Consider the following 13,059-nt stretch of genomic DNA (forward strand, 5'->3'; position numbering starts at 1 on the left):
GATTTAAAAAAAAAGAGGCACACAGATATGGCATCTGCCCTCAAGGATGTATAATCTAATTTGGGAGAAAAGTACAGGCCTATTGCATAGAAGGAATAAAGATATATAAAAACATCAAACATTTTATCAATTCACTTCTCCTATATTGGATCAGGAAGAATGGAAACCAAGACAGAAACTTTCTTCTGTTTCAACGTCCCCATATTTTCCTCCACCATTTATAATCACCCACATACTTTGACGATTATGATCATTTGCCCGTGTTGACAATCATGCTTTTCTTTATAGATTGGCCTGTGATCCTTCTCAAGTTACCCCGCAGGGACTCTGAGACCAGCAGTGTCACTGGCTACACCAAAAACCAGCTTCCTTTCCCACTGCACCTTGTGATGAAGCAAGGAACAGGGGACCAGGAAGCTCAGTTCTTCTGCCTGCAACAGTCTTAAAGTTGAAGAACTCTTAGAAAGACCTCCAAATTAGTGATCCATACCATACTCATTGCATGACAAGGAGGTCTGAGGAAGCAGAAAGACAGCCCCTGCTGCACACCCGGCCTTCCCTGAGCTTTTAGGTTGGATGTTCCCAATGATGCCCTGGGGGTGGAAGGCTGGTTTATTAGGGCCACAGGCAGCCATGAACATGGAGCACTGACGTGGGCTGTCCTTCCAAACAGAGGAGATTATCCCATTCTTCTTCTGCGGTCCTCCCTCAAAGCTTTTCGTGCCCTTGTGAAAAAAGAGTGTGGCTGAGAAGAGGAAGGGTGGCTGAGTTTGCATGGTGGCCTGGCGTGAGGACAGGCAGGGCTCATGGTCACTCACGGCTCATGTTTCTTTGTAGGCTCTGCCAGACCCTGGAGCTGCGTGCGATACCAGCAAAGGTGGAAGCCCGTGCTCCCCCGAGCCCCCGGCTGACCCGGACCAGGACTCTGTCACGAGGGTGCCACTTAGCGAGAAGGCCGGCGATGAAAGCACTGTGGGAGACTGCTGGAGAAGCCTCCCCCCACGGAGCCAAGGAGACTCGACTCTGGGCATGCCGTTCCTGCCGTCTCTCCTGCCTGGGTTCCCAGGGCTCACTGGACTAGTATGGCTGATGAGTCTATGACAGGAGGTGCCCCGGTTGTCCCCTTCTGGCCTCATGGAGTCCTCCCCTCTCCCCCAGCCTTCAGGGAACTCCTCTACCCTGGGTCTGCTCCCTCTGCCCCAGGGCCCCCCAGGGGTCAACGGCAGCCCAGAGGCCGGGCATCGGGACGTGGCCTCCGAGTCCGTGGCCCTCTTCTTCATGCTCCTCTTGGACCTGACGGCTGTGGCAGGTAATGCGGCTGTGATGACAGTCATTGCCAAGACGCCCGCCCTGCGCAAATTTGTCTTTGTCTTCCACCTCTGCCTGGTGGACCTGCTGGCTGCCCTGACGCTCATGCCGCTGGCCATGCTCTCCAGCTCGGCCCTCTTTGACCATGCCCTCTTTGGGGAGACCGCCTGCCGCCTCTACCTGTTCCTGAGTGTCTGTTTCGTCAGCTTGGCCATCCTCTCGGTCTCCGCCATCAATGTGGAGCGCTACTACTACGTGGTGCACCCCATGCGCTATGAGGTGCGCATGACCCTGGGTCTGGTGGCGTCAGTGTTGGTGTGTGTGTGGGTGAAGGCGGTGGCCATGGCCTCTGTGCCGGTGTTGGGGAGGGCCTCACCAGAGCGTGAGCCCCCCGCTTTCCCTCCTGGCTGCTCCCTCCAGTGGAGCCACAGTGCCTATTGCCAACTCTTTGTGGTGGTCTTTGCTGTGCTTTATTTCCTGCTGCCCCTGCTCCTCATTCTTGTGGTCTACTGCAGTATGTTCCGTGTGGCCCGGGTGGCTGCCATGCAGCATGGGCCCTTGCCGACGTGGATGGAGACTCCTCGCCGGCGATCTGAGTCCCTCAGCAGCCGTTCTACCATGGTGACCAGCTCAGGGCCCCCACGGACCACCCCCCATAGGACCTTTGGTGGGGGGAAGGCAGCTGTGGTCCTGCTGGCTGTGGGCGGCCAGTTCCTACTTTGCTGGCTACCCTATTTCTCCTTCCATCTTTATGTTGCTCTCAGTGCCCAGCCCCTTCCTCCTCAGCAGGTAGAGAGTGTGGTGACCTGGATTGGCTACTTCTGTTTCACTTCCAATCCTTTCTTCTATGGCTGCCTCAACCGACAGATCAGGGGGGAGCTCAGCAAGCAGTTTGTTTGCTTCTTCAAGCCGTCCCCAGAGGAGGAGCTGAGGCTCCCCAGCCGGGAGGGCTCCATAGAGGAGAACTTCCTGCAGTTCCTTCAGGGGACTGGTTGTGCCACTGAGCCCTGGGCTCCTCAGACCCCAGTCAGCCCAAAGCAGGAACCACCAGCTGTGGACTTCCGAATCCCAGGCCAGATTGCCGAAGAGACTTCTGAGTTCTTGGAGCAGCAGCTTCCTAGTGACATCACTGTGTCAGATGGCTACCTCCATCCGACTCTCTCACCCCAGCCTGAACCATGATGCACCCCAGAGTACCTGAAGGGAGATGGGGCTGGGGGTAGGGGATGAGAGCAAGGACTGCTTTGCTGGACATTCTTCTTTTAGCCAGCTGTGGCCAGTAATGGGTCCTGTATATGGTCGGTGCCTACAGCTTTGTGGAGCAGAGAGAAAGCAGAGCTGAGAGAGGAGCCTTGGGCTTCACTGTGAATAAGCTAGGGGTCTCAAGGAAGGTGCTTAGATGTGGTTGTAGTGTGTGGAAAGGGCAAAGAGACCTAAAGGGAAACCCCCTCTATTGTGAAGTTCCCCTTCCTGCCTTACCACTGGGGAAACTCCAGATCTCCTCCAGTGTGACTCGGGCCTGGCTGAGGTGTTTCATTTTTAGTGGCATTTTCTAGAGCAAGAATAGCACCAAGGGAGGGAAAGAATGGCCCCTGATCTCCTTTCATTTCCATATTAAGTCAAAAACAGTTGTAGCTGTGTGTTTCTATTTCAGTTTTTAACATTTTTTGGTTTGATATCTAAGACTTCCTCAGAGGACTAGTCGAAGCTATCCCCTCCAAGACTCAATCTAGCCAGAGACAAGTATAAGGTTGGGAGGAGGCAGCGAGGAGTAGCACACAGGGGAATGGGGACTCTAGAAACTATTTCTTAGGTTATAAGGCTGGAAAAACTTAAACCTCTTGGATAAGAGAAAAGAGGCTCCCAAACAGGATAGCTACTCTTCCACTGGTCCTAATTCCTCCTAATTCCTTGGCTCCCTTCCCTTCTATCCCACCAAAACAACCCTTTTGTTGTCCCTGTCTTTCTTAGGGCAAAGAGTATGGGTGTTTAACTAACTAAAAGAACACAGCATGGCCTCAACCCTTAACTTTTAGGTGGGGAAACTGGGGATCTGGTGAGTTAGAAGGCAGGGGTACTGGGAGGCTGGGAATGAGATACTGGTGAAAATGGGGACAAATAGATAAAAAATAATTGTAGGGATAGTAGCCAGGTGGTCATCCTGACCAGTAACACTGATGATCTTTTCCTTCCAGGACTGGCCTCTTTGATCTCCCTCCTCATGGCAGTGACCCACCTCCAGCCCCCTGGACAATCTGGTACAAGAGACAAAGGTGGGGCATGGGGAGAATGGGGTTTCCAGACACTGGCATTGCCAGTTCTCTGCCCATCAATCTCAGAACCATCTTCAGTTGACAAAGACTTAAGTGTCTCTCCTACCAAGAGCCCTGGGCAGGGGGAGAGGACACTGGGCTCAGATGTTAACCAACTGGGACTTGAATAATAATGTGTTTGGTGGTCTCCACTGGTGGCCGGAGCATGAACCTACCAAATCTTAGAGGGAGACATAAGTGAGAACAGGAAAAACTACCGATAGCCTCTTGTGCACTCCATTCTTCCTGATTTTACTGGTGGATAGGGTGAGCCCACAGTATCTCAACATGGTCACAGGGCCACGTCAGTACTAGAGTGAAGGGGCCGGCATGTGACCAAATTTCTGGCTCATTCAGTGAACTGAGAAAGTGAGCTCATTCTTCCCTTTGAGCAGCCAATAAATGTTTTCTTTTTTAAAAAGTTATGTTGCAACCACCAATGATTTTATCAATTCAATATAATGCATACTTATTGAATACTTAGAGTATTTTTGGACAGAGGGTTCAGGTTGCATAATTATTGTCCCAAGAAATTAAAGTTCAATTTAATCTATCTGTCAGCAGGCAGTTTTACTCACAAATTAGAAGAGTATATAGAAAAACTATAGAAAACATTTGGGAGAAAGATTAATGAACAGATATAGTCCCTGTCCTCAAGGTACTGAATGACGGAGGGTTTTATTTTTTTTTTTAAAGGATAACTACATCAGAGAATGCTGTGTACATGATATAATTAGATTTCAACAAAGCCTTTGTAAGTCTCATGCTTTTCTTTTGGACAAGATAGAGCGAGGTTAGACTAAATGAGACTACAGCTGGGTAGATTAAAATTTGATTGAATAATCATATCAGAGAGTAATTAATTATTCCATGACAACAGGGAGATTTCTACTGATGTGTCCAAGGAAACTTTCCTGGACCCTGTACTGTTCAAAGTTTTTGTTAATTAGTTGAATGAATCCATAGAAGTTATGCCTGTGAAATTTTCATGACACAATGCTAAAAATGGCTAACAAGCTGAATGATGGTTAGGATCCGAACATTTCAACAGGCTAGAACAATGGGTCAAATTGAGTAAGATAAAATTAAATAGAACAGAATGCAAAGTTTTACAGTAAGGATAAAAAAACTGGTCTTTTAATGAGTATTTTAAAATTATGAGTATTAAAAAAAAAAGGCAACAGTTTATGTGAAAAAAGTCTGGGAGTTTTAGTTGACATATGCTAGATATCCGTCAGTAGTTTAACATGGAAGCACAAGAACTAATGCTGTTCATAATGTCATAGATCAAAGGTAGTGAAATGGCTCAAGAATATGCCACAAGATTCCGATGGAGTAGATGAAGGTCCTCTGCTCTGGAGAGAAGATGAGGTGCATATAAAGGGTTGTCCAGCACAAGAGATTAACTTGTTCTGCTTAGCCCTAGAAGGCGGCACCAGGAGCAAGGAGATGTTTAAAGACTAGAATTAATGTTAGGAAAAACTTTCTAAAAGGCACACGGCCTGCCTGCCAGTAGGTTCCCCCTCACCAGACATTTAAGTAGAGGCTGAAGAAATGGCCTGGATTCTTTTATCCACATTCCTGTATCATATAATAAGTTCTAAGGGTTGTGCTGAGTGTAAATGTGCAAAAGATAAACCTGGCAGAAAGGAAATATGGGAGATGACTCCCAGACAGTAGCAGGCTCTCTAGTATTGATTAAGCACCTACTCCACATCCAGCCTCTTGATAAAAAAGGGAGGAGGATTCCATGGTCTTTTCTTCCTTCCTATGACAAGAGTGGATGTAGAATATCCTTTCTACTCCATGTGGAACAATTGCAGCTTCCTCAACAGCTGCTGGCTTGTAGCTCCCAGAAAGAGCCAGCAGGTGGCACTGTAAGACATAGAAATAGAAAGCGGCCTTCGCCCCTGCCCCGGTGCCCGTCAGCCATTTTGCTAACCAATCTTGCCCACTTGATTGGTGATCTCAGCCAACCTTTGTTTTTTCACATTTATCAGGAACTTCTTTTTAAGTGTGAGGATTTCTCTAACTTTTCAGGCTAAGACACCTCATACCACAGTCCCAATGGCGCTGGGTAGCAGTGGAGTTTTATGAACACTCAACTAGATGCAATATCTGAGTTCTAGTCTTGGCTCTGCCATTTATTGTCATTGGCCTCAGGAAACTTAATTACTCAAATCCTCAGTTATTTTTATCTTCAAAAAATGGAGATTATAATTCCTATCTTTATAGATTAATTATGAGTCAAAAGTGATAAGATGAAAGTATATGAGGCATTATTATTGGTGCTATGCTATAAGAAGAGCACGCAAGATCAAAGACCTGGGGCTGGAAGGGTCCTCATCGGCCATCTCACCTATCACCCAAGTCCTTCGTTTTCTTACAATTGAGGAAAATGAGTTTCAGAAATTTCTCCAAGGTCACACAAGTAGCAGTTGGCAGAGACAGCGTATGAACCCAAATGTTTGAGGCCTAGTGCTCTTCCAGTGTACATGCATCACACTGCCGTAGGGAAGCACAGATTAGTTTGCTACGTAGACTGACCCATGAAGATGAAGGACCAATGTGTTGTCTTGAGATTCCTCTCAGCTGTCCGTCTCAGTGCCTTGCATACAGTAAGTGCTTACTAAATGTCAATACAATTCTATTTTCCTGTCACCAAGATTATCAATTAATGATCCTATTAATTAATGAGGGAGGATACTCCTGCCTCAATCCCTGAACCTTCTCATCACAATAGCTTGCCAAAGGAGAGGTGACCGAGAAGGGTGATTCTTGCTGCGTGATCTCTTTTTCTACTTTCACAGTGTTCTCATAGATTTCAACCAAAAATAATTCTCTATCCAATGCAAATGCCTTATAATCAACTCTCTTCCTCCCCCTCCCCCCCATTTACCTGGACCAGCCCTTCCTAGCATGAAGACCATTTAGGAATGAAAGGAAATCTGTTTGAATGTGGAGAAGTTGGTACAATTGTCTGCTGGGTAACAATGAGAATAGATGAGGCTGTGTCTCTGGTGGTTCTACGAATTACTGAAGGAATCCACCTTCTCAGGGTGTTGAAACTGGCATATCTTAATGTGTTAGTGACAGCAAAATCAATGGCTCAATGCGTAAGGGCCTTGGCGAAGTTCTGCTTGTGCACCCGGAGTTTTTAGCACTGAGATGGCAGCATTAAGGAAGTCTAGAACTTCAGTGAAGAGACTATCAGATTACTTCAGTGGAACTACTCATAGCACAAAGCACATAAGTCCAATAAATGAGGATGCAAGACATTATGGAATAATAAAAACAGCACTGGACTCAAGGTCCTGCCGGTGCTGCTGTGAGCAGTGGGAGCTGGGGCAGGGGCTTGGACTTGTCCCCCCACGCTTGTGATCTGACCGCCTTCCAAAGCGACCCCTTTTCCTGGGCAAAGAACCAGGACCTTCCCTGGCTGAGAGAAAGAAGATTTGATGCAGGGCTGCAAGGGCTGGGAAGGAAGGATGGTTCATGGCAAGAACCCTCCGCATGTGACCTTGGACGAGGAAAGAGAATTTGTAATGTAGTGCTTTAAGGTTTGGAAACACGGTTTATAATAAGTGCACTATATGTACCCGTTACATACAATATAATACAAGAGATATAGCACTATGTGCATATCGTGCTATATATGTCTACATCTCTATAATTGCGTTTATATTTATTTTCACAAATGGATGCTCTTGGGAGCTTCTTAAGACTCCTGTGAGGCATTAGAAGGCTCACAGGTGTCCCCAGCCACAGAAGCAGTAATGTGCTACGGTGGAGGGAGCACTGACTGCAGACTCGAGGAGCTGGTTTAGTTTCCCGTGTTTTCTCATTCTGAAAGCGAGACCCAGGAGCGTCCTCAGAGGCGGCTCTGCTTAGCTGCAGTGACTGCCCGCGAGTCTCGATGCCGGGATCTGGTCTCGTACTTCAGATCCCGCCACGTTTCCCTTGGGACTCGCGGGGTGGGAAGGCATCGTCTCTGAGATGACATCCGGGCATTCCCTGACAGGTAGGATCGGGTTTCGGGGTTCCAGTTCTAGTCTCCACGTCTGTGGGCCTCAGTTTCCCCGTCTGTAAAGCGAGGGGATTGGCCGAGAGGCTCGGGCTGGGCGAGCCTGGGACTCGCTGGGGTAGGAGGGCCGAATGGATGATGACGAAAGAATTTGGGGTTCGTTACCGCGCTCTTCCTCAGAGCCCCCGCCAGGTTAGGGCAAGCCGCTCCCTTGCCGGGACTTCCCTTCCCTTCCCTTCCTCCTTCCGAGAGCCTGGTTCGAACGGTAACGGCCACGGGGCGTCGCCGGAAGTGTCGTCACTGCCGGATATCCGGTTCCCCGGGCGCTACGGAAGGTGACGGACGGGCCTCCGCCCAGCGAGAGTAACCGCCGCCGCCGCCGCCGCAGCTGCATCCCCAGGAGCCGGAGCCGCGGTCTCCGTGCTGTGTGAGTGACCCCGGGCCCGGCCCCCTCTCCCACCGCCGCCATGGGCTGCACGCTGAGCGCCGAGGACAAGGCGGCGGTGGAGCGGAGCAAGATGATCGACCGCAACCTGCGGGAGGACGGCGAGAAGGCGGCCAAGGAGGTGAAGCTGCTGCTGCTCGGTGAGGAGGCTCCGCGGGGGGTCGGACGGAGGTCGCGGGGCCGAAACGGGGGGTGCGGGAGTCTGCGAGCCTGGGAGGGCGTGCCCGGAGGGGTGTGTGCAGGGGCTGGGAGGGCGTGGCCGGGGTGTGTGTGCGTGTGTGTGTGTGTGTGTGTGTGTGTGTGTGTGTCCGTGTGTCCGTCCGTGTGTGTGTGTGTGTGTGTGTGTGTGTGTGTGTGTGTGTGTCCGTGTGTCCGTCCGTGTGTGTGTGTGTGTGTGTGTCCATCCCGGTGAGCGAGCGGTGGGGAGGGTGGGGCTGGGGGCCCAAGTTAGCCCTTTCGGCGTGGGGGAGGGGCGGAGCAGGCTGCCCAGGTAAGTGCCCAGGCTGGGCAGTGGCCTACGAAGTCCAGGTAGGGATGGTAGTGGCTCCCGACCGGGGCCAAGTTGTGTGCGGAGGCTGGGGGGATACGGCTGTCTTACCGGAGCAATCTCTCTAACGGCACTAGTAGTAATCATAATTACAATAGCTCAGCGAGGCTCATAGATTTGTCAATTTCCCCCAATAGCTCCCTAGGAACAAGAGCACCATTTTTGCCTTTTTTTTTGGTCTCTCCAGCACTTAGCGCAGGAGGAGCCGATAAATACTTTCCGACCCCTCCTCCAAAACTTGCGAAACACTTTACGCATAGAAGGAGGCCCTGACACACAAGTGACCAGACGCGAGAAAGGTTTTTGTTATCGCCCCCCCCCCCAATATGGGTAAAGGAAGCTTGTGGTCTTTGTGTTGTGTGTGGCACAAAACCCCCTTCGAGTTTCGCTACAGCCTAGTGGGGCGCACGCTCTCGCCCGCTGCTTTTTGCAGAGGAGGCTCCTGAGCCTCCAAGTTCAGTCCCTTAGAATTTAAACCCGGCTGGTTCCCGGCCTCGGGCGCGCTCTCTTTATCTTGCTTCGGCGTCTGGAGAATAGACTTTAGCGTTAGAGAGCCAGGTGAAGAGCAATCTGAAAAAGAGAGGACCTGCTTGGGTGGGAAGGAGAGATCCCTGCCGGCCTGGCTGCGGCCGGGACTCTGCAGGTAGAAAGTATCGAGAGGCCGCTGCTTCTGTACGGGGGAGGCTATTGCTGCAGAAGTAAACGGAGCCTAAACTTTCAGTCAGGCAACTTCTTCTTTCCCCGTTTTGAATTATAGAGGAGAGGAGGATGGCTGAATAAGCGCCAAGGAGTGATCAGGAGATAGCGTTTCTCTTAGAGGGAGTTGAACTGAAAGAAAAGGATAATTTACATAAATCAGTCATCTCAGTTGGCATAAACTTTGAAATCAACTATAAAGTGATGGATTTTTTTCTTTTCTTTCTTTTTTTTAACTTTTTTTAAAAATTAATTTTATAATTATAACTTTTTTTTTTTTGGCGGTACATATGCATAAGTAATTTTTTTCAACATTGTCCCTTGCACTCCCTTCTGTTCCAACTTTTCCCTCCCTCCCTCCCTCCACCCCCTCCCCTAGATGGCAGGCAGTCTCATACTACAATATATGTGTGCAAAACCAAAGTTCTTACTGCACAGGGACTTTTTTTTTCTTTAAAGAGTAACAAACTTTTGGAGGACTGGTTCTCTTATCTTTTCTGAGAGCCTTAAAACAAGGCCTCACATTAACGGTCCTGACATCTGAAATTTGGTTGTAGTGGTATTTCTTTGAAGGCAGGTATGTTTTTCACTCAGCAAGATCGTCTTTGAACTTTTGAAGTATTTTGGTATCAAAAATTCTAATCATCATCTAGAGTAAATTGGCATTTAGGGTTCCAGTATATCGGACGACATTAATTTGATATTTTTGTTTCTACAGGTTCATTAGAGAGGAATAAAAACATTTGAAGGTTTGGAATAGCTTCCTTCCTCCCCCTTTTTTTTGAAACTGAATTACTCCTGAAGAATGGAGTAATCACTTCAAAGGAAATTACATAAATCTCACGATGTTGTAAAATAACTTTAGAGAATTCAGTATAGGGTAGAAGCATAGGTGTATTAGAACATTTGCCATGTTCCCCAACTGTGCTTGTTTTCATGTACAATATCCTAGGTACAACCTAGGATATATTATTCCACACTTTGAATTTATGCAACTGAGTTCAGTCTGGAGGTTCTCATAAATCACCTTTTGAATCACATACTCATTCTGAGATTATTCTGTTCACCTTAGAATTTGACTATATTTTTCCCCACTCTGCTTTGTCCTTCGGAATTAGAGCAGAATATAGTTCATGTTAAGGTCTCTGTATGTGTGAATAAAAGTTCCCTCAACTCCAATGCAACTATTGAAGAAAACCACATAAAATATAGAACAGTCTTTATTTTGTTCTCCAGAAGTACTTAAAAACACATAGGATTCAAAGAAATCCAAGATGTAGTCCTCCTTCTCTTTATTAAATCCTATCTTCCTTCAGGGGGGCTCTAGACACAACTGTATGGTTGAGACATCCTGGAAAAAAGCTCATTTACCTCTCCCCCCTGTCCCCAAAGAACCTGTACAGATCTCCAAAGATCTCTAGTCCCAAAAGAGAATTTTACATTTGAAGTTACCCCTCAAGTCAACACCTATCATGAATAATAGGACGTGACTCTTAATCTTGTTGGGAGACTTGAGAGGCTATATAGCTGGTGGATCACTTGAGCTCAGGAGTTCTGAGCAATAGTAGGGCTAAAACTCTTCTGTTGTCTGCAAAAAGTCTGGCATTGATATGGTGTATCCTGGGGAGAGTGGTGGGGTGGAGCTAGCAGTCTGGGGAAAAACTGACCCATATTGGAAATAGAGCAGGTCAGACTCTATGTGCTTATCCATGAGTTGAGGCCATTAGTGGTCTAGAGCCAGTCATGCCTTAACCTAACTTCTCCCTTCTTCTCTCCTCCCCCACAAAAAGAAAGGAAAGTCAAATTAAATCAGCTTCTTTCCCATTGCACCTGCTCAGTAGTAGAGGAAAAGTGTAAATTGCTCTATCATGTTATGGCTCAATCTCTTGCACTTCTATTAGTCACTAGGGTCATGTGATCCTACTTTTCTTTTTTTTAATTTTTCTTTTCTACAAGTCTTGGTTCAGAAACACCAATGAAAAGTTTCTTTTGTACTCCAGAAGGCTAGACCAGGGGTTCTCAAACCACGGCCCATGGACCAGATGCAGCCCTCCTGGTTATGGTAAATGGGCTGAGGGGCGGAGAATCGAGTGTGAGTTTTTGTTTTTACTATAGTCTGTCCCTCCCACAGTCTGAGGGACAGGGAACTGTCTCCTATTTAAAAAGTTTGAGATCAAGGAATTCTTGTTGTTTTATTGTTGCTTTGGCTATTGCTATTTCTGTTGCAGTTAGCCATGAGTATTCTCTTAAAACATCTGTAATCTCTGGGGTGGACTTTAAAAAACTCTTTCTCCCAGATACCCATGTTCATTTCTTAGTCTCTGTACTGGGTCATTTACCTCCTGTGTGCTTCTTTTTATAAGTCCATATCTTAAGCTGTGGCTAAGATCTATGAATCTATGAAAACCTTAATCCAATTAAAACATTTCTTTTTCTCATCTCCATTCCTTTATGCAGTTAGTTATTCAGACTGAATGATAAAGTAATGGTTACTTAGACCAAGTGTAAAAAAAACTGTCTGAAATGAGATGTCTATGGGGAACGTTAACACCTATTAAAGTCTTAAAACTGTAACATTGTGTATTATCCAAATTTACTTATGTTCATACGCTACACTATTTTGTAGTGCTAAAAATAAGTATTGGATCCTAATCTTAAACTTTGACTATCTGAATCTCAGATTTAATCCTAAAACTATTTAAGTATTATTCACTCCTTCCCCCCCCCCCCCTTTTTTTTTTAAACAACTGGTGGGTAGACTATATATAGTTCATTGGCCAGCTGACGTTGGACATTGACCTCATAGTCTAATTTTTAGTGTTTATAGATCAAACTATGAAAAAGACTTTCATACTTGATCACCATATTAATGATAGAATTCTATAAACTGGACCTCAGTTCAATCCTTATTGAATCATGAATGCTTCTACGACATGTCTAATCTGCAATAATAATGCAATAATGATGATGATGATGACGGTAATGACTAATATAACATTTTAAAGTAGTCAAAGAGTGTTTTACTTATATTATCCCAGTTGAATTTTCCAAAACCCCTGTGAGGGAAGTTCTACTGGTATGTGCAACTAATATTATTTCTATTTTACAGATCAAGAAAATGAGGCAGAGAGGAGGTTAAAAGAATTGCCCATGGTTATGCAGTTAGTACTAGACATAAACTTAGAACCCAGGTGGTCTTGACAAGAAAGCCAGTGTTCTACCTATTATGCCATACTACCTTTCCACAACTTCTGGAAGATTTCTAGTCATAGAACACTAACTATTCCCTGAGGAAGTCCCTTCCAGTTTATTAGTGTCTATAATTTAGAACATTTTTTCTTAGATTGAACTGAAAATCCTAACTTCTGTTTATGGTTCCTAGTTCTGCTTTTGGGGACCTAGCAGAACAAAAATAAATTTTTTCATCTAGAAGTCTTTTAGATATTTGAAGACTTATTTTTCCTCTTAAGCCTTTTTTTTTTTTTTTTTTTTTTCCTTTAGGCTAAACATTTCCATTTTCTACAGCTGATCTTTAATGAATGGTTTTGAGTCACCTAATCATCCTGATTACACTACTCTAAAACAGCACCCTAGACTTGATTTGATCAATATTATTTTGGAGGACTATTAATAACACACTACAGACTTATGTTAAACCTATTAAATATCTCCATCTTATTCTTACATATTATGTTCTAAGAACACTCCTTCCCTTTCTTTGGGTGAT

General features: G+C 46.2%; 2 protein-coding genes across 6 annotated transcripts in view; both read left to right on the top strand.

The window, feature by feature from the left end:
- The window catches only part of GPR61 (G protein-coupled receptor 61), a 77,459-nt gene extending 73,418 nt beyond the window's left edge, over nucleotides 1-4,041 (top strand). For 2 of the 5 annotated variants that reach the window (XM_074262910.1, XM_074262911.1), the window contains 3 exons: nucleotides 838-1,587; nucleotides 3,280-3,344; nucleotides 3,504-4,041. In XM_074262910.1, coding sequence (XP_074119011.1) covers nucleotides 1,135-1,587; nucleotides 3,280-3,309 — 483 coding nt within the window. In that variant the 5' untranslated portion in view covers nucleotides 838-1,134 and the 3' untranslated portion in view covers nucleotides 3,310-3,344; nucleotides 3,504-4,041. The other 3 variants (XM_074262912.1, XM_074262913.1, XM_074262909.1) reach the window with 2 other exon arrangements.
- Nucleotides 4,042-7,277: 3,236 nt separating this feature from the next.
- Nucleotides 7,278-13,059, top strand: part of GNAI3 (G protein subunit alpha i3) — a 45,215-nt gene continuing 39,433 nt past the window's right edge. The window contains exon 1 of the mRNA XM_074262904.1: nucleotides 7,278-8,229. Coding sequence (XP_074119005.1) covers nucleotides 8,112-8,229 — 118 coding nt within the window. The 5' untranslated portion in view covers nucleotides 7,278-8,111. The remainder of the gene's footprint in view (nucleotides 8,230-13,059) is intronic.

The sequence above is a fragment of the Sminthopsis crassicaudata genome, chromosome 4, assembly GCF_048593235.1.
Source record: "Sminthopsis crassicaudata isolate SCR6 chromosome 4, ASM4859323v1, whole genome shotgun sequence".
Lineage (NCBI taxonomy): Eukaryota > Metazoa > Chordata > Mammalia > Dasyuromorphia > Dasyuridae > Sminthopsis > Sminthopsis crassicaudata.